The sequence below is a fragment of the Lycorma delicatula genome, chromosome 3 (assembly GCF_047948215.1).
Source record: "Lycorma delicatula isolate Av1 chromosome 3, ASM4794821v1, whole genome shotgun sequence".
Taxonomy (NCBI): Eukaryota; Metazoa; Arthropoda; class Insecta; order Hemiptera; family Fulgoridae; genus Lycorma; species Lycorma delicatula.
In genome coordinates this window covers 110,284,105-110,307,939 of record NC_134457.1, presented here as the reverse complement: position 1 = coordinate 110,307,939, position 23,835 = coordinate 110,284,105, and the positions used below count along the sequence as shown (strand labels likewise).

General features: G+C 29.4%; 1 protein-coding gene across 1 annotated transcript in view; it reads right to left on the bottom strand.

The window, feature by feature from the left end:
- LOC142321194 (lachesin-like) overlaps nucleotides 1–12,890 on the bottom strand; it is a 207,160-nt gene extending 194,270 nt beyond the window's left edge. Inside the window, exon 1 of the mRNA XM_075359189.1 lies at nucleotides 12,734–12,890. Coding sequence (XP_075215304.1) covers nucleotides 12,734–12,890 — 157 coding nt within the window. The remainder of the gene's footprint in view (nucleotides 1–12,733) is intronic.
- Nucleotides 12,891–23,835: the final 10,945 nt, after the last annotated feature.

Below are 23,835 nucleotides of genomic sequence, written 5' to 3'. Positions count from 1 at the left end.
AATTTTTATTCTATTAAGGAAACCTAAAAAAATTATAACGTATTAAATAAAGCGTATTAAATAAAGTATATGTAAATTAGCTTCTTTTGTACGTTTCAAAATTTTGACTTAAACGCTGGGATTTCATATTAATACTAATAATATAAAAATTAATTAAACAATTAATAGGAAAAAAACTAAAAAAAATCCACAGTACGATTTTCATGATAATAATTAAAATAATTACTTATTTAATTACGCACTGAAAAATAAAAGAAAGAAATGATATCCTAATTTTAATAAAGAGCGTAATATTAATGCTTAAATTTTTATTAAAAAGAAAAGAATATTTAAGTATTTTTTATCTTCATTTAGTTACTGACATCCATTGTAAAAAAAACAATTACCTTCATTCTACTTTCTCCTATCCAATCCTTAATTAAAACACAGTCTTTTTTTAAAGAAATTTTATGCAAAGCAAGAGAGAACAGTTTTACCGGTGAAACGTAAGCCACAGTAATTTTGAACCTTTCGATTAGCGTAATATCTGAAGTTTTTAACTGTTTTAAGCTGAGCAGTTTTAGTAAGCTGTCATGATCAAATAGTTGTTTTAAAATTATTTTTAATTTACTTTAGTGTAAATGAATAAATTGTAAAACTATAACTAGGAGACTTCAGCGGATAAATTTGTACGATGAATATTTTAAAAAAGAGCTTGTAGTTATAAAAAGAAGTTGGGTTTACTGCACTTCCTCTAAAACTTCTTTAAATAGAATTTTTAATGAGAGATTCCCTAACGGCTCTTTATTTTATATATTTAAAATAAAGTGCTCCAGGTGTGTAATTAACTGTCCGTACCTGGATACAGCAGTTACAGACCCAAATTATTCAGAGTTTGACTTAATGATTTATTTATCTTGCTGAGGAAAAATTGTACAGTTAATTTCCTTCATCTAAACAAAAAGATAAACATATCAAAAGAAAGTTTTTTTTTAAAAATACAGCGGTGTACTTGTAAATTATTCTTATAGTAGTGTTTAATTTTTCCCACGTAACGCCGGCAATTTGTTGTTATACGAGTAGATTCTGATTCCTTTTCTTTGAAATGGTATTGTACAGCGTTTGATCTGAACAACTACAAATGGTTCTTGTTGGGATTATTGGGAAAGCTCCAAAAAAAGAAGGACGACCTCATAATGGCTATTTATCTTTTCGGCCAGAAAAAGGATCGTAAATTATAGATAGGTTGACCAGCACCATATGAATTCAAATTTATCAGATACCAAAAATTCGTAACCTGGGAACAATTTCTTCTGTTGCTCTGTTGCTATAACATCACTTACACTTGTATTTTACGTATTGAAAACATATTGTAAAATAGTATTTTACATATTGTAAAATAAGCAAAATACTCGACTCGGTAAGTCGTATGCGTTATTAATAACAGTTTCGAAGGTTAGAAACTGAGGTACTATTCCCATGAGCAGTTATTTCTTCATCAATTCTAAACTTATTTCACGAAATTTTTATTTAAATAAGATGTTCACCTGTACAAATAACTACCGTTATACAATTGTCTACACAGTATAAATAAAATCATTCTATCATTTAGAATGACTTGAGAGTTTAGAAAAAAAACATTTTGTTAAGGAAAAATGTATTCTTAAAAAGACGCTTATTGAAAAATATTTCATTCCCCTCGATTAAATCAAATTAAATTTATTCCATTAAATTAAGCAGAGCTTGACATCATAATTTTCATTAATATAAACTAATTAATTTTGTTTTTATAAGTTTCAATATTAAAGATTACAATTTTATTTTCAATTGCCTAAACGCGGAATGGATGATGCTATCTGATTCTTGCAGTATAATTTCTAAAAGCCACTCATTAATCTACTTTTTATAGGTTAATAAAATGACAACTGCATCAGATACTTTTAGATTATTTGGGATATTTCTAAGCAAAATTTTGGCAACTATGAAAATTTATACTATCAATTTGTTTTAATGTACAATCTTTAAAACATTTTTCCCGTGGATTGCATTCCTTGCAATACTGCGTGTACTGTGTTCGCCAACAGTAGTCTCGAAAATTAGTTGTTGATTCCTATAAGCAAAGATGAGCAACATCTTAATAAATAGCTGTTTGTTATTAAAACATTAAATTTGTTGAAAAGACTGGGATATAAATGGTTCTTATTAAGGGCGGCTTTCATTACAAACCTTTGCCATTCAACGGTTCTATTATAGATTTTTAGGCTCCTCTATACACAGTAATACCCCCAAAAATTAGTGATTGGACATGAGTGCAATACAATAATCTCAAATCCATATGTATTTAATATTAATTTATTTGTCGGAACACGAACATTTATTTACGCAATTTTACTGTAATACGCTGTATATGAGGAACTCATGTTAGCCCATCTTAAACTCATATATTCATACGTGTTTACTTTTTCGATCTCTTCCCAACTACAATTCTGATTCACAACGTAACTACAAACTTGCACTTTTACTCTGTAATGTCTTGAATCGTTTTTGTTTCTTACGGAAAGAGGTACGAATTTTATTTTCATTAGAATATTATATATTAAAGAAAGCAAATTATGATCAAACCACTGTTTCAACTTTGAAGATTCCGTTGAGTGGAAGATAAACCGAATCCAGTTATCGCATTCAGAAAATATAGCAGTGTCATCGGTAAATTGAAACATTTTACCACTGATATCAGTTTTTGAGATATATTTTATATGTATATAAGAAATAGTAAAGGCCCCAGGCTACTTATTTGTAAAATGCTTAATATGACTACAGGCGCCAAAAAATGTTACTATTTATTTCCTGTTCTCAAAATAGGTTTGAATCCAGATAGTTCCCTATTTCTAACGCCAATTACGTGTGGTTTATTCATTAATGTTTCCCTGTATACAGTGTCAAATACCACAGCGATGTTAAAAAACATAATTAATCATTTTTTTCAGTTATTAATTGCCTTATATTTGTGTATATTGCAAATATGATAATTGTATTTATTGTATTAATAATTGTATTAATTCAAATAGCACATCATTAATATTTTTACTTTCTCTAAACCCATATTGAATGTTTTTTAGTATATTGTATCTTTTTAAGTGTCTGGAAAATTGATCTTTTACTACATTCTTCAAAGTTTCAGTGAATACATTTAGTAAGGAGATGGAACGATAGTTGGACCTGCTAGTGTATTCGTTATCTTTCTACAGTGGTAAAACTTTTGCTAATTTAAAGGCTTTAGGGAAAATACCGTATAACAAACTTAGATCACAAATATGTAGAAAGGGTTTGAGAAAAACATTTATATGTTCTTTTACAAAGGAATACAGTATTTGATCGTATCCAGGGACCGACCCACGGCGTAATTTTTTCACACAGAAAAATAAGATCATTCACAGATATCGTCAGCAAAACAAATGTTTCCCTAAATTTGTAGGTTATATCTCTATCATTTTTACTAACTACGGTTAGTCATCCCGATTACGTGATAAATTACGTTATGAATATTCTGATTACGTGGTGAGTAAATTTCCAGGTAATTATTGAATTTGAACCTGCTTTGTTTAATTTTTTCCTAAAATAAATCCTCTTAGTGATTCTAATTAAACTACAATATTCGTGTATTTTTTAAAATAATTACATAATTCAAGGTTAAAGGTTAAACTTGTTTTAAAACAAGTTTACTCAGTTTATCACCCTTCCTAGGTGATTTAATTAATAATCCTTTGTTATCCAGGATTTTAAGTTCGTATATCCTACTCTTTCAGTCCTAATTTGTTTTTTAAATTTATTTTCGCAATCGCTAATAAGTCCATAATACTCATCCATACTTACGTTATGTCCGGCTCATGAACTACTGCCCCAATTCTGCATCTGGAAGTGTTTAAATAATAAATTATTGCCCGTATGGAATTTACTTTGCTTTGCGGTTGTACTAAAATTTGTTGGAAAAACGTTTCCAAACAGTTTATAGTGTATAGTGTAGGTAGAGCTACACTATAGTGATCCATAAATCTCGTTTTAACAATACCAGATTTTATTTCCTTTATGTTTGGATGTCTAACAAAAATGTGGTACAAACATGTGGCACTATCTCCTTGCACACTAGTAGAAATATTTGTACAACTAACAAAACCTGCCATCGCAAGTACTCTTAGATATCTTTCTGATTTCGTGTCCATCTCAGTAGTCACGTTTCAAAATATATTAATGTTCAGATATCCAAGAAAAATTTAAGCTTTACTTCTATCAATACTTTCGTAATATATTTCTACAGCATTAACGAAATTATCAACATTGGAATCATAAATTCTGTACGTAGTCAATAAGTTATAGGACCTATTATCTAAACGTACATTAATATTCAAGCCATTGACTTCCCCTAATGTTATTTCTTTAGGTTTATTGAAAGTTTCTCATCCATGTAGATGATAAATATCAATTCTGTTTCTATTATTTCTAGTTTTTATTATTATAAAGATTATTGTTATAATATTTTACAACGAGACAATGATTCTTCGTTATCAAAATTGCAATACAAATTTTGCGGAGAATGATAAAACTTTTTAACTCATTTAAATAAGTAATTCATTATAACTGTTGCTATAACTATTAATATTTAGTGAAATTTAGTAAGTATTTTTTGTGAAACATTAAAAAAAATTAAATTTTCTACATCTGGAAAACTACATTCGTTCACATTTTTATAAAACTACGATTCCGCAAATACCCCAAAACACGCTGTTCCATTAAATACGTATTCAAAAAGAATGATAGAGAAAAATCAAAAATCGAAAATTATCAATAAATGATAACAAAGAAAAATTTCGAATATTTAAAAGATAATAAATGAAAAGGTACTTAAACATTAGAAAGATAAACGAGAGAAGATAAACCACTCTCCGCCGGCCTAATTATATATAGACAGTAATAGAGACGACTCCCGATTATCCGCGATAATAACCGGAAAGAGGATCGCGGGTAGTCCTAAATCATAGCACAATCGCGGTTGATCCAAAACTAATATTTAGTAACGTAATACGTGTTAAAATGACCTAATACTGTATTGCAGTACAGTATTTAGATGCTCTATTATGTTAATGTGTGACGGTAAATAATAAAATATAATAGTACACTATGTTTTACTATTGTGTACCAGGTAAAAGTAATATCCAGAAGTTCATTCAAAATACTAACATATCAATAATACTGTACGTAAATAAATTGTACATACTGTAGTGTATGTACTACAAATAAACACTTATTAAAAGTACATTAGCTAACGAGAGCCCACAGGGCTGGTCTAGTGGTTAACTCGTCATCGCAAATCAGTTGATTTCGAAGTGGCGAGTTTTAATGTTCAAATCCTAATAAAGGCAGTTACTTTTATACGGATTTGAATACTAGAGGGATACCAGAGTTAGTAGTAGTGTTGTTTACCGGTGTTCTTTAGTAGATACTAAAGAACCTGTGGATACCGGTGTTCTTTAGTAATTGGGTTACAATTAACAACACTTCTCGGGAGTGGTCGACGAGACCGTACAAAACTACACTTCATTCCATTCTCACATATCATCCTCATTCATCCTCTGAAGTAACGGAGTAAAAAGTAACTAACAAGAAAAAAATACCTAAACCTTTTATTTTTAAGTACCTTAAAAAATAAAAATAAAATGTGCATCTTACTCTTCCAGATTATTATTTTTTTAATGAGTCGCGATTGATTGCTGTTTTAGTAACTGCAAAGACTTTCTTTTAATTGAACTTCGTAGTTTGAGTAGCATAATAATATCGCAAAATGAACTATCAATCTATCATATCCACAATGAACTATAGTACAGCATTATCATATTCAAAATAGCATACATTCAAGTAACAAATGAATAAAGGAGTTAAACCTATCACAGAACGATGAAAGAACTTAACATTTTTGGCTTCTTTATAAATTTTGAAAACTTTATTTTTTTCCTACCGGCATCGCGGTTAAGCTGCAACGCGGATAATCGAGCGTTGACTGTAGTAATATAGATAACATTATTCTATATTAAAGTACATATAATTATTATACACTTATAGTATATTTATCTAAAAAATATATAACATAAAAATTTAATAATTTATTTTACCGTTGCTGTTTTTTAAAAACATAAAACATTTTGAGAATAGCTATAATTCATTGTTTCACTTTACCGTAAAACTTGTTATCTGGCAAAAAAAAAGAAGTTACAGTAAGTAAGGTTAAGCTAACCCGACGTTGTAGAGAGAAACGAGTTAATAAACACAATGATCAAATTCAGATATTTCCGTTCTAAGATACTTTCAGTTGGTTTTAAATTATCTTCTATAAATGATAATCTAAGCGTTCATCAGACATTTGTTTTTATGCCTCTATATTTAAAATAATTTTCAAATAATTACGTTTGTAAGTCACCAAACGATACACTAGTTCAATTTTAAAAAGTTGTTACGACAGTTTAAATTAGCCTGTAGGTGTTTATAAATAAGATAGAGGTGAATCATCATTTAGAATACGCTTGCTTTACATTTATAATGCTAGTATCTTCATTTGAAAAAACTTAAATAAATGTGTTATTATATATCATACATCACATATCGTACTCATGATGTGTTGTTATATTCATCCCTTGGAAAAAAATATTAAGGATATTTAAAAGACTATAAACCACATACCAGTATATTGTAAACATTATAATGATAAAAGTAAATGAAGGAGAATAACGAATGCATTACTTCTTTTAATATTGGGAAAAAAAAGCCAAAGTACTGCTGTGTACTCTGATAGAAAGGTCAAAACCAAATCTTATTTAAAGCAAAGGTCAGTAAAATAAAATAAAATTAAAAAATGTTTATAATATTATTCATTTATAAAAATATACACTAGTTGTGTATTATACGAATATATTTTTAATCTAATAGCATAGTGTTCATATACATGCGCACGCATTCATTGATACTTTCATAAATACACATGGAAATATAATATAAAATATTATTCCGATGCAAATTTTAATTTGAAATGAATAATCGTTATCAACTGTCATTCTGAGTGTTTTTAGTCAGGGATTAGATTTTTTTATTATGACCCAGACCGTTGATGTCTTTTTGTTTTAAATTAATATTCAAAACGTGGCATCACGTAAGCCATGTTCGTGAGATTCTGCACAAATCCGATACGAATGGTTCAGTTCAAAATGTGCTATTGTAAAACCCCTTTAGGCGCCTCCCTTTTGAGGCTTATGCTTTCAAAGAGGGTAAGCTACTTAACGAATTTGCTTTTTCTATGTATAGTGAAGAATAGAGAAATCATTTTTTACAATAAATGATAACGAAAATGTGCTATACATTTGAAATAAAATAAATATTGGGAAACAAAATAATAATGAAAAAAATATTTAAAACATAAATGTATATAACATTCCCGCATATAATGAATACGTTATATTGTTTAATACTGTTTTTCAATGGTGTTTACACTCATTTTCATTTTTTATACGCTATACATATTATTTCATAATAAAAAATAATTGGAAGTGGGCGTATACCGGTAGTTATTGCATAAATAAATGGATATTTAATAAGTACAAATGAAAAAATAAAATAAAAATAAATAGAATTTAGATACCTTTTTCATATGTAATTTACCATATGAAGTTTATCATATGTAGTTTACCTTTTTCATATGTAATTTACTATGTACATAAGAACAATCATTCTTTTAATCTTTGGATAACTGCAGTTATAGTTGTATACGCTAATTGATAAGTTATATATGAATTAGTATGCTACTGGAAAACCCCTCAAATGTCAATCTTGTTGACAAAATTTGAGCAACTTCTGGCTTCATTTCCATCAATATAATTTACTTTATATTGTATTTAATCAAATATCAATGTAAATTTCTTCTAAATACCATTTTCCAAACTCCGTGGTGGTTTGGGTGTAGCGTCTTAACGTTTTATCCGGAAGTTCTGGATTTGAATTAAAATCCAGTACTGATATATTTCATTGCGGTACGAAACCATTCCTAATAATTTTTAGTGATTGTAATCGGATATCGGTTTACCATTGCTTAAGAAAATAAATTAAAAAATTGAACCGTCTGCAATTCAGGAACTGATTTCATTAATCGGAAAAGAAAACAAATTTTTTATTATTAATTCCACTTTTATCAACAGTTGAGAAATATTTTATTTACATTAGCGAGTATTTAATGGATGGAGTTGAAAGCAGAAACAATTTAATAATTATCGTTAAACTGATTCGCTCTTCTTCTTAGGCAATTTTTGGTTCATATGTGGGCTGTTTTGTTGTATCGAATTTAAAAGCACAGATATTTAATCAAATATATGCAAAACTGAGGCAAATTATTTACTTTCTGTAATATTTTCTTATTTTTTCAGTTTTCTAAAACAAAAAAAAGCAAAAGTAAATTTTTGCAAGGCAATTTATTGATTGCTGTTAATTCGGACTGAAATAATCAACAGAAATTTTCAAATTTATTGTTAACTGTCTGTAAGAACAATCGGATCGGTTTGAGCTGACCTTAAGACTTCGGTGAAATGAAATATTAAACAACTGTAGCAGTTGAATAGGTTCGGATACAATTAACTTAAAAATATTTACTTGAGTAAGTACTTGTGTCTACGAACATATTTTTTCGATAAATAATTAAAATTAATTTCTATTTAAGTTCCCAAAAATTTAGATGTATTTTTCTTTTAATTTAATTAGATAATTAAAATATTAAAATAGAGTAACAGAATTCAGATTAAACCATACACATATATTTGTCGCTTCACACAATTATCCCCTCCTACTAAATTTGTGAGGAAATTCATCCATATAACACGTTTAATGATGCAAACAAATAATCAACGGGAACGAATATTACGCCAGTGTTTGAATTAGCTACCCCCAGTTAAATACGGCGTGAAGTTAGTCTGGGCTTTGGCTTCTATTGACTTAACTATCACGGGTATTAGGCTAGGATGAGAACTCGTAAAAGTCTCTTGTCTTGTCTTAATCCACGATTTAAACTTGTGCTTGTGTGTCGGGCTGAAACCTTGATGAATATTCGAGCTAGTCCTGTAATTTAACATCCACGTCGGCCGTTTATAGAAAATAAAAATTAATTTATTAACAATTTTTTCATCATTAAACAGTGAAAATAAAACAAGCATAGTAATTAATCTTATTCTACAAAAAAAAAAAAAAAAAAAAAATGATTGAAAAATATGTATTAATAAAACAAAAAATAAAAATCCTTCTCATACATCTACCACAGTAGGCTTTACAACGTTTTTATATTGTTAGATGTAGCAAACATCCTTCAGAATATTTTAATCGACAGTTTTCATTCTGAAATCCGGTTCTTCTAAAATAATAAGTACAATATTTTGCTACAAGGATTTATTTAACAAAAATTTAAACTAGCATATATTAAAGTCCATAATATTTGAAAAAACTATAACTTTTGGGCGAAAATTTCATCAATAATATTACTGGTAAATGTAATCTAATGACTTTTTTTCGCTCTGAATGAATCGAGAAATTAAAAAAAATATAAAGATTATTTCCATTTTATTCCATGGAACTTATTTTGAATATCAATTAAAATATTTATAAAGATTTTTGCTATTTTAGGAATATTATTTTATTAGCAAATAGTATTTTTTGGGAAAATTTTTCTAGGAGAGATTTTTTTTTGAAAACATATTTAAGTTTTAGTTCTCCCAACCTTGAGGAAACGTTTAAAATTTACATTAAAATTTAAAAATTAAGTATAAAATTTACTTATTCCTCAACAAGTTTTTTTTTTCAACTTTTATCTACCAAACACCACTTTGCTTTTCTAGCAATTCAAAAAATAATTTAAGAAATGAATTACTAAAAATTCAGGTACAAGAATTAAAATTACAATTAATTACAAGAATTACTGGGAAGAAGATTTAGAGGAAGTACAAGCATACCTACAAATTAATGATAAAAAAAGAACCAAACTTTGTTAATTTTACCTTTTAATACGTATCAATCGAATCATATAATGATGATTAATGAGGTCCTACATTGTGCAAGGAATAAATCGTTATGAAGATAATTCTTTATTAGCTTAAATAAAATGTTATTAATAAAAATATTTGACCCAAAAAAATTTATATTTTATGATCTAAGGTGTTGCTGACAGAAAATTTCTCTGAATGTCATGACAACCATGCTTGATGCAAAAAAGTAAAAATTTATTGTACGTCAATAATAAATTAATAATAAATGTATGTTTAATAAAATTAATTGTACAATTTATCTGTTAACTTGGTTTCAGATTGTCAAAGTATAATGTACATAATTTAATAATGAACAAACAGAGCAAATGCGATTTATTTTAGAAATCTTTTTTGTTTTTTGTTCAGTTTACTGCCATTTTTATGGAAGTATATGACATTAATTATGTTTTTGTAATAGGCTTAGATTAATGAAGAAATTATTTGGTTGTATTAACAACATGAACACAGTTTTATGGTCTATCTCACACACAAAACGTATACATAATTTTCATAGGGGATTATAAATAATTTTAATGATTACGATTTTATTTTAATATGAAACACTTCAGTGATTTAGCTTTTATTTAAAGTATTAAATTATTGAATTTTTTTCACAAATTTCGTAAGAAACGAAATAAGATTTATTTTGAATGACCAAGCACTTTTATAAAATTATTAGGAATAAATTGCCTGCAATGAAGACAATCATTCTTTTTAGGCGCAAGTTAATTACTATAATTCTAATAAAAAGATTAGAACCGAGAGGGATGGATTAAACTTTCTGTGTATTTGTAATATTTTCTAACATTCCATCGCCTACCAGAATGCTTTGTTTCACTGGAAATCTGCATTCACTTTCAGTTTTTCATAAAAATTTTACCCTGAAGCCAGAGAAACTTTTTAAAAAGCGAATATTTCAAATGAGATTAACATGTTTCTCTTTTTTGCGAGAGTAAGTATATGTGAATCTGGAAACTCAATAAAATATATGCAGTACTGTGTATGTATACACTTCTATGTAAAGGTATAATAATCATTGTTCACTAGTTTAGTACAGTAATAAGGAATACCACAAGAATGTATCATTTATAATTTTTAGTGATAAAATTAAATAAAAATTAATTATGCTGTACTGTGTATATATTATGCGTAACCCCCAGAAAAAAATTAAAGTCAATTAAAGGAACTTAGCTTTGTTTCTTTATGTATTGTTTTATTCAAATTAATAAAATATACTAATAAATATTAAGTAATATTATATAACACATCGATATAAACCACAGAATGTCGATTAAAAGATGTGTCGGTCAGAAATTACTGCAAATAGTAGTTGAATAGAAAGTCACAACATTATAAAAGAGTAGTTTGTTTTTTATGATTTTAGAAGTAAAAGAAAGAGAAAAAAACAATTATAATACAATCACTGGAGATTAGATAAAACCTTTTTTTTCTCCCCTCTCCCTCGAATCGGAGGGAGACGACACAATCCGGAGAAGTGTCCTTTTACTCTAACTAGCCGGCTGGATCTTAACTATTAATGCCTGCCTCTAATTCCCAGGTAGGGTTACCAAGTCCGACTATGTCGTTCCTGTTCCCCACCCTAGGAGCCGGGACTCGGTCTTTATGCCTTGTTTGCCTTAAACGAGAACACCCAAAAGAGCATTCTCACCCTGTCTATGGCCTTTTCTTCAAGAGGATGAGAGAGTTCCCGTGCCTCATCACTGCTACCCATCTGTGCATGCAAAAACGAATAGCAGCTCATCAGAGAGCTGTCCCTCATCCCCTCGTTGCCCCAGCAGCCCTATCCTTCTGTTGAATGACCCATGTAAATTAATCAGATATAGCACGGCAATATCCTAATAACCTCCTCACGGCAGTCAACATCGCTTCTGCCTTCTCTGATACCTCACGGTCATACACGGTGAAGGAGGGGCGGTGATCCAATTACACGCCTAAATATTTCGCTGTCCTCACCTGAAATATAAGAATGTCACCAATCTTAATTGGTAGTGGAGGTAAGGACCGTCTACCTGCTGGACATAGGAATGATATCCTGTCGGGAGATTGTCAGCCCTCTATCCTGCAACCAGCCATGCGCACAACAAATGGCGTCATTGGCAATTGCAATCACCTCGTATTATAAGCTTTTTCGTGCCACTACTAATCCGCTTAGCCCGGTAGAGTTGCAACACCGCTCCTCAACGTACAGAATTAAAGGAATTCTGAATATCAAGAAGGATAACAAGCGGAATGTGGCAGGTCCCGACTGTTGTCTCTTCGATCAAGCAACTCACATGTCTCACAGCATTGGAGGCCAACCTGCCTCTTCGGAAACCATACTGAAGCTCAGACAATCCTCTATGAAGTTCAATGACCCGTTTCAAACGAGCATCAACCACCTTCTCCAGAAGTTTACAAATCGAGCTAGTCACACAAATCGGGCGATAAACATCTCGTTGGCCCGGCTTCGGCAGGAGTACCAAACGGGATTTCTTCCACGTATGAGGAATACAATCAAGAGCACCAGACCACTCAAAAGATCTAGCAGCTCGACTGGGGACTTCTCCACAAGTATCCGTACAACTTCCGTGGGGTTACCATCTGGCCCCAGACTCGTATGAAGTTTCAGCTGCTTTCCGGCCTGCAGCAGTTACTCCATCCTAAATAATGATGATTATCAATAACAGTATCCTCCTTTGGGGGATCATCCCGTCTAAGAAACAGGCTTCGAACAGCCCCCAAGACTTGTTCCTCTGTTAGAACCGGATCCCGTCTACCAAAATTGCCGGTAACCATTCCAAAGTCCCCCATGGGTACTTATGGGTACAGTATGGGGTGTATGGGTACCCCATGGGTACTTATCAATGCAGCACAAAGTTGCCGCCAGCAGTCCTTGATTTTTCTAATTGCCGCCTTGCACGCTCCTCTGAAAGCCACAAAAAGACGACGAGCCATCAATTGATCATCCAGAATATCTCGTTTCATGGTCTGTTGGAGGGATCTTCTGGCTTCCCATGCTGCCGCCCTGAGGCGAGTGATGTGGTCCGTCCATAAGTAAGCATTGCGGAAAGGGTTACAAAAAAATTAAAACACCCGCTGTGGCATAGTAATCTTGAATCACAGCCACCAGTTCCACTGGTGAAAACCCACCAGTCAGCCGAGCCAGGATCATTTCTTCAAACCGGATACAGCCTCGCTTGGAGATGATTTTCCGTTCCGGGCAAAAGATGCCCGTGGGAATCCTCGAAGCGTATTCGACAAAAAGACGATTTGAGAGCGACTCCTCCTCGAGTACCCCTCAATCCACATAGCAAGCCACTTGCTCGCTGGATACAAAGGCGGTCTATGGCGGTCAAAGAAGATCCCCTCAAGAATGTCGCCATCTGTGCATTGAGGCACACCATGCCCACGGTTGCTATCCTACTTCGGAGGTGAATATCCCCTAATATCCTGATATTAGGGGTCTTTAGAAAATTCAGTCGATTTTGCATTAAAATCACCAGCCACCACCAGACTTTCATTCAGCTGACGCCGAATTCCCAAAAATAAATTGTCAAACAAAAAGTTTCACCCTACAGGAGGGAATTTATAATTCGAAATTTCCCTCCGTTCAAAATCAAACAACGGCGACCAAAATAAACAACGCTTGGCAACCAACCGTTAGCCGCAATAAAAATTAACCGGTTTTTGACTTAGAATAAATTAAAATAAGTAACAAAGCATCAAATAATTGTAGAAGACAATGTCAAAACACCAAAAAAGTGTAATTCAACCACGCTCGCGCTCAACAAAATTAAAAGCCACCCAACCAAACTAAAACTAATGGTGGCGTATTAAAACGAAAAATTAAACACAAAAACGGAACGAAAGCATAAACTAGTAACTGAAGTGACATATAACCTTATAACTTATCTCTAGTTCAATATTTTAAACATTTTATGTCTGTTCCTTTTTATTAACTGTAAATGATCTTAGCATGCTAAACGTTAATATATTCTCATTAGAAACATAATTAGGAAACAATATCTATCTTGATCAATAACATTATTCATACTTCATCATAATCATCTGGTGGTGATAGTTCTCTTACACAACCGCAGTTTCCTCAATTAATGTCCTAATCCCCTCCTTATCCCTTTGTAGCTTCCAAATCTTTACCGATCAACTAATTCATTTTTTCAACGGATTCGAAATTGTAAACCTATTTCTCTGTAATTTTAAAATTTAAATTATGTTTTTAATTTAATTCCATATCAAATTATGATGAATCGTACATCTCTCTAAAAGTACTAAAGATAGAGAAAAAGACAAATCAGTACGTGAATAAATGAATTTAATTTTATTAATTAAATTAAATTTTGAACAAAAATATTTATTAATTATATTCTGCTGTAGAATGAAAATTTCTTATATATTTACATTTTTCTACACCCTTAATTTTATATTTAAACTGACCACTGAATTTACATTACGTTAAACCGATGAAAAGATCGTATCTAGGTGAAAAAGGTTGAATCCTAGAAAACGGAAATTATCAAAAATTTCTTAATTAAAATTATAATATTTAAAAAAAAAATACAAACGAAGTACTGATCACTCACATAGGTGTAGGAAAAATTAAAATAATTGCAAAAGTGAAATTTTTAATTAAATATTCAAAAGACAGCTACATTCCCAGTTTAAACTAATATTATTCGAAAAACATAGTTAATGGTGAAATATTAATGAGGATTTTTTATGTCATAAACTGAAATATTCTTTAGAAAATTAATTTATAAGGAATGAAATTAGTTGGTGTATAAAGTAATCAGTTTATTTTATATACCCTATTAAGATAAAACTCTAAAGGGAAAATAATTAGGAAATAATTGTTTTAAAATATTACTTAAGAGAAAAAAATGTTACCCCACAAATTTTATTTATCTTTTTTTGTTTTGTTACAAGAAGTTTTAAGGAAATATCTTCAGTAAATGCTGAGATGCTTCTTCCGTATTAATTCCTCCTTGATAAAAGTTCAGGCATGCGCGTAACTATAGTGTATCTTGCTACTACTACGTACTAACTTTGCTACGCTCCGTCCCATTCAATTTACTAAGGGATTAAAAAGCACTTGAACCCTGGACACGGATTTCTATCCCCTTTAATGTAAAGTCACTTTTAGTGGAAACAATTCTAACTCAAAGATCTAGATAGAGTAGACCTATTCTTTAGAAAACAACTACAAAATATTTCAGTCGTAAGTTATTATTTAATACAAATAAAATTGAATTTAGTATATAAAATAGAAAACAAATTATGAAAGATCTCTCTTTTCTAATTAAACGAAGTACATCAATAAAACTGAAACATCTAATATTGAAAATGTTTGTTGTATTATTTCTTTAACTGTATCGATGCTATCCTCAATTGTTTTTGAGCTAATATTTAACCTCAACATATTTGATACATCCTATATTCTTAGTTATATCTTTTATATAATCCGATCTTTGCCTCCCTTTACATGTTGTTTGCTGAAAATTCTTTATTACAAAATTATCTTAACCTGGATGTCTTAATTACAGCCTATCGTTCATCTTTAGAAGATTTTGTTTCAAATTTTTGTTCTTTCTTTACCAACTTAAGATCTCATTATTTCAATATTATCAATCACTCTAATTTTCAACACCATAATTAATTATTATCTTACAATCGCTTCTACTAAAAATTAAAAAGTAAAATATTATTTTTGATGTAACATTTTAATGAAACTGATGTAATAAATCCTCAAATTACGCAATCAAATATTCCCCTATGGTATAATGGTTGTAATATTCGTACATTTTCTTGCAGCTGAATTAGAGTAATATTTTCTGTTTTAAACGATATTTCCCAGTCCTAGGACTGGGAGATATTTCCTACTGCCCTAGGGCATATAAAAGATTTGAAGTATAAATGATACTAGTGAAAGCTGATTTTATCGATTGGTCTGAGAATAATGATATTTACTATGTAGCTAATCTCTGTGGAAGAAAAAGTAAAGGCATCACTTATAGGGCTAAATGTCGAGCGTTGTGTTGGGGGGCTTTGTAGTATAACGTTCAACAATACTTTTAGTCTGTGAAGAAGGTAATGGAAAACGACGTTCTTACTCATTATCTTTTAAAAAGGTTACTTCATAAAAATAACCGCGTAGTTGTAGGGGGAAACTAATGGTTCTTGTCAGATTGCTTAACTGTTACTGTTTAGCCCGTTATAAAAACGTTATTTATAGAATACCACATACGGATTTTAAAAGAAAAGTTAATTATTGAGAAAGGAATTTAAAATTTTATAAATTTCTTGAGTTATTTGGAAGATGCCAGAACTATAGGAGACATAACCAATTTATCAAGTTAAAAGACATCACTTGATCTGGATAAGTATTATCATCCAACTATTCTTTCCAAAAGTAAATGTGAATCTTTGTGAATGTACAAACAGCAGTTTTGGCTATTTTATTTGAGATTTTAAATAAGACTTATCGCTCGGCAATCACATAGGAGGTTTATGATAGATAAACTAAAAAAAAAAAATTAATAAAATATTATGGGTACTAATAGATCTAAAATCAAAATTTTATTTATCACTTTATCAGTAATGTAACATTCTGCGTTGAGGTACATGATTTCCTGATGTAGGGATAAGTAAATTATTACAATAATTTAAATTAATCCGTAAAAAATATGAATATTTAAATACCTAGATAATATAGATCATAATTAAGTCGTGTGTATGTCTTTCCCAAGTCGAGTGAGATAACAACAGGGAATGGTTTTAGAATCAGCATTCTTTACAGCAATTTTAGGGTTATTATGTTATCGGTAAATCATCTTGGTTGTTGGAAATCGCTTTTTTTTCGAAGAGATAAGGAATATGTTTTCAAGATATCACCCCGAGATGCAGCTTATTGTTCTCTTTATTAGCTTCCAAAAGAAATCGTAAGATTTACATTGGTGTAAATAGATTACATTACCTGACTCATCCAGACTTAATACGCGATTCACTAAAACATCAAACGATGTATGAAGAAAATGTATTCAAAAACGTTGTTTAAAATAATAATGTAGAAGAATACTGATTTTTGAAAAATGCAGGTATTTTTATCGCGTACGGTAAATTTCTAAAATTAAACAGAATATTCTATGCGTTTAACGATTCTACAACCGAAACGTACAGTATGTTAATTTATTGCATATTCTATACCTTTAAAATTCTGCACTTAGGACCGAATGAAATTGAAAAAAAAATACCTTAAATTGATATTATTATCTGGGTCTTGTATGTACTAATGTTGTCTAACATTCCCAGATTACTCGCTATAAATTACCTTCAAACAATTAAAAGAAATTTACTTTTATAGAATGATTCAACACAATTCCTCCTAGATAAATGCCTAAATCTGGGATTAAATCAAGTTCCAAAATACTCAGGAATTCACACATCAGTCACCAAAGTAGGATATACTCATAGTTTTCTTAAATATCTGGATAGGGTTATTGGCAACCTCGAGTGATGTTCAGAAAACTAAGTTACATTAATCCTTACATACTCTTTCTCACATATACGTGGTCAAATATTTTGTAATAATTATCTCGTTCACATTCTCTGTAATCTTTCGCTTTGGTTGTTTCAAAGGAACATCATGATATATGAGGTTTGTAACAATTTTACACAGATCAGAGCAAACTTTCTTACACGGCTGCATCCCTTGTCCTTACAGCGAGCAATACCAGTAGCTTCTTATATCCAATTGGCCTAGGCCAGGATTAATTAGAATCAAACAACAGAATGATGGCAGGGAAAATATCAAGGAATAATAAGGAACGGACAAACAATTTTAAAACAAAAGGAGATAATAATGTTTTCTATATGAAGCGGTAATTGAAAGAAACAAAGATGAATCATTATTGAGAAGGTACTCTTATGTTTTCTACAATATTTCATTTAGAGGAAAATACAACATATCTCCGGAGATAAAAGTCTATTAAAATCACCTACTACTAAACTTGGATAAGGAAAACAATAAATTGATATTTCTAGAAAAGTAATTCAAGTTTGAGAAAGACATTCATAAGAAAAGTAAATAAAAACTAGGAATCTGACTGAAAATGAAGTTTATCAGTTAAAGTCTCAAATATCGCAGTTTAATAATTAAAAATTTGATAGAATATTTTTTTTATATTCAACTGATTTATCTAACACGTAAGATGGTAATCTTTTACTACGATTTTATAATACCACAGATTCTCTTATGTTATGGTTGTGGAAGTCGTGCTTAGAGTAGTGTCAAACGCTTTATGCCTACCTCAATAACACTTGTTGAACTATTCTTTTAGTTGAATAATATGGAATTTTTGGAATAATTTTAAGCACATTACATTTTATAGAAACAATTTTGTTAGGATATTTGTGTTAGAAAATATCTTCTTCCACTTTTTTTTATAGCGATTATTTTAAAATACAAAGATCTAAATAATTGAAATAATTGGTATGTTATTATAAATAAAAATTTGTCTCCAAATTTACCCTCTTAAAAAATTATACTACAACTTTATATATTTACACTATAACATTAAATTTTAAGTTTGTTTCAGTGTTTTAATTTTTAAAAGAAAATGACCACTAGTTCATTATTATTGGGGAGGGTAGCCCTGGGGAGAGGCATCATGGTATTCAGAAGCGGAAATCGTGTTGCCTCAGTAAACCAGGGGGCACCCCGTTGGGAAGTCCAAAGGACAAACAAGACAGTGTGGTTGGCTAGTCGCTACCGCGTCACTTGAGGTAAACCAAGGCAACTTCTTTTAGGCGATTACCGGTTGCCCCTGAGTGGTTAAAAAAGGCTTTAATAATTAAAAAAAGAAGCTCGTTATTATTAGATTGAGTTTCTAAGAAATGTCTATATTGTTAGACGAATCAGAGAGAATAAACATCAGTTAACTGAATAATAATACCAAGGGGTATACATTATAATTATAATGTATACGAGAAAAATTTATTCCATTAATAAACTCACATTCATTTTTTACTAACGGACCCTTCCCTGTACCTACAAATAGGCAAAACATCAGGGTATAATTTTTCTTTATGTATTAGGATCATAAGTAATGAAATTTTTTATCTTACTTTTAGTTTTTTCATGAGTGTATTTCACTTATTTTTACACTGACTATAAGCTTTATAATATGTTTTGAGATGTTCCTTTGACAAACAGAAGGAAGTAAAAACAAACAGATGAAAGTAAATAAAGATAAAATTTTCATTAATATTATTTATCATGTATTTAAAATTAAAGAATATATAAGAAAAATTCACGCACTTCTAAGGATAAAAGCGAGATGCAAGATTTTATCACAACATTTTAATTTAAACGGGTAGAAGATATTGATTGCTTTTCATACGTGAAATTATTATTCATTTGTATGTACAGACATTATTATTATGTTTTATTTTTTAAAGGAAACAACAAGAAAATGGCAAACTAGAATAAAAAATATGAAAATAATAATAATGAATTTTTTTGTTTAAAAGTAAAAATATTTCAGAAGAAGAATGAATAGCAAAAAATTATAGTTAAAAAAGGAATTTCATTTAAAAAGTAATAGAAATGAAAAAAAAAATTTAAATATCCAAGGTAAAATCATTATTTTTATTTTTTCAAGAAATGAAAATAATGAGCAGTAACGCTGCACTAGAAATCAAAAAATGCCAAATACTGAAAAACGATTTTTGCATGGAAATGATTGTACAATATAACAAACTTCGGTTTGATACAAAAATCAAGTCTTTGCTACAGGTTTTCATTATTTAGATAGAATATTTTTCTTATAACAATAATAATAAAGTTCGGATAATATTAATCTGTAACGTATAATACTCCAACCATCCGTTTGTTTCTAATTTTGTTTTAATTGATTTATTAATTTTTATTAAAATAAATACATTTTTTACTAAAGGATTTAAATATTTTAATAAAATTTCCTATTATAAAAGTAATATTTTTCATTTGTTAATTATGATTTCAACAAAAATATTTTAAAACGAGTAGAAACATACATTCCGAAATGAAAAAAATTAATTTAGTTTAAAATAAACAATTTTGTACCAAATTTATTTTTACTCCAATTTGATATTGATTTTACAGAGATAAACAAAAACTTAATTTTAAATGTAGGAAAGAGATGGAAATGTTCAAAATTTATGTGTTAAATTTTGTTCAAATCCGTATGGTGATTTATACTCCTCTCCTCGATTACAGAAAATATTACTATAATGTAACAAGTAAGGCTAAAGAAAGACTACCGCTATATTAAAATTATTTACCACTACTTTTTTAAACAGAGAAGAAAAAAGGTACTTGTTATAGACCTTTACTACGTCCAAACTCTTATTCGCTTCAAGGATGCACATACAATAGTATTTTCATTCTATTTGTATTGATATGTGCTTCATTCAAGTCTTAATTCAATTGTATGGATAAAAAGATTTTTCTGTTAGAATACTGTCATTTACTGCCTTCATATTATTTATTTTCTAATTATCTACTACTATAAAGTGTATTGTTTGTGGTTGTAAATACAGAATAAAATAATTAATACTATAAGCAAGTATACCTGGATAAAGTTTGGTGACATTTTCGATAAAATAGATACTGTAATGAAATATCACGTAAAAGCGTAATACTTACATGTATTTCCCCTGAACTATTTCCATTACATATAGAAAGTAATAACTAAAAAAATAGGGACTGATGTTTTACCGCATTTATAGTAGTAGTAGCTTATTTAATTCAAAATTGTTTTTTGAAGTTCATCAAAATGCAATGTCAAATTTGAAACTCTTGCTAAAAAAAGCAAATATTCTTCATTTAGGATCTCACATATGTTTGCATATGACAGAAGGGTTGATTGCTATCGTATATGACGGCATGTACAGGAAATCATTGTTTCTATTTTCGAACGTTTATTCTCTCTACTAGAGAATAAACGTTAAATTAAAATAAAATATATTTCTTTTTTTGTTCAGTAATTTTGATTGACAGTATCTTTACGAGAAAAATAATCTATGGATACAAAAGGATGTTATAAAGATTCAAAGTAACATGTAACCAGTGTTTGACCATGCACATACATGCGCGCTTATAATCCGTTTATATTGATTTTGCATATAAATTATTTACTCTTATTTTATTTATGGACAGAAACCATTATTACAGAGAGTTAGTTTAGCTAAGGTAAGAATAATAATTATAAAAAAGATTCGTAATTAAAATTAAAATATTCGTAATTAAAATTAGATCTTTTGGATTTAAAGAATCTTAAAAATTTCTGAATTATTATATATGAAATTTCGTAGAATTAATAAAATAACAAAACTGGGTAAAACAAAATATCGACCCAATATTTTCTTAATTTCTTTTTTCTACGGAAACAAGATTTATTAAAAATTACATTTAATAACCCTTTTTTTATTTTTATCTGTGATGATTGTAACGACTGTAGTAGGAGAACAAATTGTTTTAAATTCTTCTTTATACAAACACGATAAAATAAAAAAAATCACCTACACACACACACACACACACACACACACACACACACACACACACACACACATACACACACAATCGCGTACTGTAACAGTACGTATGAGCTCTTCCGCTAGAAAAATTTACATAAGCGTAAAAACCATTTACATTCTTTAGCCTTTGTATACTTAATTATTCCTTTCTATCTTTCTCTTCCGAATTGCCTTTTCTTGTAAAAAAAGGAATATAATGAAATACCTAAAACTTGAAATTTGAAAGACTTGATTCTTTGAATAAAATAACTGAATGTATTTAATTGTAGAACCAAACATCTGAATTTTTTTAAACTTTAAATATCATTTCATTTATCGTTAAATTTATTTAAGTCACCTGTATTTTTACTTCATTTATTTAATAACAATTAAAAAAAAAGTAATTGATAGCAAATCTAAGACGCACATGTATGTGGTGGTAATCAAATGAAGAAAGCGTCAGAAAAAAAAAGAATGTGGGAAGTAAATGACAACTAGAATAACCATGACCAATGACTACATTGTATAATCCGAAAGAGGAAGGTCTTATAAGCAGTTGAAGCAATATGATTAAAACTGGAAAAGTGGAAGTGGAAATTCTAACCAAGAAGATCTGGTACTTTTATGAAGTGGAAATATGAAACCTTTCTTCAAATAGGGTATGAACAATATATAAATACAGAGATAATTAAACCATAACGTTAATACTAACTGTCTTAAAATATATATTTCTTAAAACATTGGTGACAGATTTTTTTTAGTGATATAAATTTGAGTACGATATACGTATATACGCTAACACACAATCTTAAAAATGTGAAGACAATAAAGCTTGTATTCTTTAAAATAAATTTGTGCTCAAAATTATTGTTCAAAAATTTTAATTTAAATGTTTATTTTTTTTTAATTTTCTTCAAAGTAATAACCAATTTGCTAAAAACATATAGAAGTAGGAAAAAGGGGACCAACATCACTGCTTCTTCATTAATTTTCCTCAAGGAAAAGCTTATAATTATATACTTTTAAATCGTTTGTAATAAAAATTATTAACTGTGTCTTCGTATTTTTTATAACTAACAATAATAATAGTAATAATAACATTAAAACAAGATTTACATGATGCATTAAAAGTATGCTAAAATGATAAAGGAAGCGAAAACTTTAATGAGTTTGCTGTAATGTTGAAAAAGTGTAGAAAAAGAGTTCGTGGAGACAGAGAGAGAAACTATGAAAAGCGCGAATTACCGAGGAGAGGGAACGTCAAAGTTGGAGCATTGTAACGGCAGACCAGTTCATCGCTCACACGGCTGTAACCAGTGATAAGCTGTTCAGATTATTAACTTTAAACAATTTCCTCTCCTGGCTCCCTGCTGTTTCTTCTTGGAGCCGTTTGTGATACCATTCACGTAGATAAAACACGGCCATGTTTTTACCGCAATTAGCTTCACTCGCTTTAGTAAACAAATAACTACAGTTATAAACTAGAACCGGGCATAGTACATCGACTTCTATTGCACCATAAACTGAAAACAACATGGCGACCGTGATCAAATCTACAACTGTAATAGCATAGTTAAAATTTTCCATTATATTTTCAACTCGTTGGTATATAATCAAAATGTAAAATATGACTTATTAAAAGTGAAATGTAAATTTAATTAAATAACCATAAAATTACAAAAATTTAAGTAATATTTAAATTCTTTACTGCGTTTTGTATATGTTGTTATATAAATTTATATATATGTATAAATAAATTTTCTTTATATTGAGTAAATTTAAAAATACTTATTCAGAAAGTGCATGGTAGTTATTCAATAAAATTAATTTTTAAGCGGCTTAATTATTTGAGTCTCAAAAACGAGTCGCAGATTAATTAGGTTAAAGCAATTTTTTTTTATTTTTGAAAACGTACTAATGCGAGCTAACTGGATTAATAAAATTATGAAAATTTCTTATTATAAAGATCCTGTATAATATAAATAATAAAATATTAAAATAAAAAGTTATCGCAATGTTAATATGTTGTAAATATAGGAAGAAATGGTTTTTCACGTTTTGAAAAAATTATTTGGATGACTGCTTTCTCTTTCTCTAAAAATTTCAAAGATATTGATAAAAATAAGATAATTTATTTTTAATGACAAGTACTATTGAACCATTCATGTAAGCCAATAAAATA